At 41.6% G+C, this 1,221-nt stretch overlaps 1 protein-coding gene across 1 annotated transcript in view; it reads left to right on the top strand.

Moving 5' to 3' along the window:
* The window catches only part of slc7a5 (solute carrier family 7 member 5), a gene marked incomplete at its 5' end in the record, with an annotated part of 21,751 nt that overhangs the window by 15,442 nt on the left and 5,088 nt on the right, over positions 1-1,221 (top strand). Inside the window, 3 exon segments of the mRNA XM_014012218.1 lie at positions 269-392; positions 675-778; positions 851-947. Coding sequence (XP_013867672.1) covers positions 269-392; positions 675-778; positions 851-947 — 325 coding nt within the window.

Raw genomic sequence — 1,221 nt, 5'->3', positions numbered from 1 at the left:
GATGTGACATGATGTCGGATCGTGTCAGATGTGACATGATGTCGTAGTGTGTCAGATGTGACATGATGTCGTAGTGTGTCAGATGTGACATGATGTCGGATCGTGTCAGATGTGACATGATGTCGTAGTGTGTCAGATGTGACATGATGTCGTAGTGTGTCAGATGTGACATGGGGTCAGTGCGTCTCAGATGTGACATAATGTCAGATCGTGTCAGATGTGACATGATGTCAGAGCGTCTAAGATGTGACATGTTTTTCCTCCTCAGGAACCTCCCGCGGGCCATCATCATCTCTCTGCCCATAGTGACAGCCGTGTACGTTCTGACCAACCTGGCGTATTTCACCACGCTGTCTCCTGAACAGATGCTGCACTCAGAGGCTGTAGCTGTGGTGAGGCACAAACCTCAAAGCTTTTTTTTAACTCTGCAGAGAAAGTCAAAGAGACCTTTTGACTTGTTATAAATACTTTAAAACAGTCATTTTATGTTCTTGTAGCTTGTTTAGGTTTTAGATCTTCAGCTCTGAAGACTATTTTTTAATTTTCTATTTAAACTTTTTGTTCTGTACCTTATTTGTTTTTATTTCAAATAAAAGTTATAAACCAAATAAAGGGCAGGTTTTGGAGAAACGCTTGAGAAAAGGCAGCTCAGACTAAACCCGTGTGTCCTGCAGGACTTTGGGAACCACCACCTGGGCCCCATGTCTTGGATCATCTCCGTGTTTGTGGGTCTGTCGTGCTTCGGCTCAGTGAACGGCTCTCTGTTCACCTCGTCCAGGTAACACTGCTCACCTGTAGAAATACATAAAGAATAAAGAGCAGGAAGTGACCTGAAGGTCTCGTCTCTCAGGTTATTCTTTGTGGGGTCCCGGGAGGGTCACCTGCCCAGCCTGCTGTCCATGATCCACCCCACCCTGCTGACCCCCCTCCCCTCACTCATATTCACGGTACGTGTTTAAATAAGAACCAAGGATCCTGTTTGTTTTATCTGAATAAATCTTCTTTAATGTGACACATCAGGATCAGAGTCCTCTGACATGTTTCTCATGGTCAAGATTATAATAGTTCTGGATTTTTCGTTATAGTTTAGTTTTATTTTGTTGTGACTTTTTTTCTTTTAATTCAGTGTTTTTTTAGTTTTAGTTTTTACAGTGGATTTGCTAGTTTTTATTAGTTATTATTACATTTTTAATGCTTAGTTTTAGTTTAGTTTTTATTAGT

Source organism: Austrofundulus limnaeus, unplaced genomic scaffold (genome assembly GCF_001266775.1).
Source record: "Austrofundulus limnaeus strain Quisiro unplaced genomic scaffold, Austrofundulus_limnaeus-1.0 Scaffold89, whole genome shotgun sequence".
Taxonomy (NCBI): domain Eukaryota; kingdom Metazoa; phylum Chordata; class Actinopteri; order Cyprinodontiformes; family Rivulidae; genus Austrofundulus; species Austrofundulus limnaeus.
The sequence above is the reverse complement of the archived record's forward strand: the minus strand, read 5'-3'. Positions and strand labels throughout refer to the sequence as shown.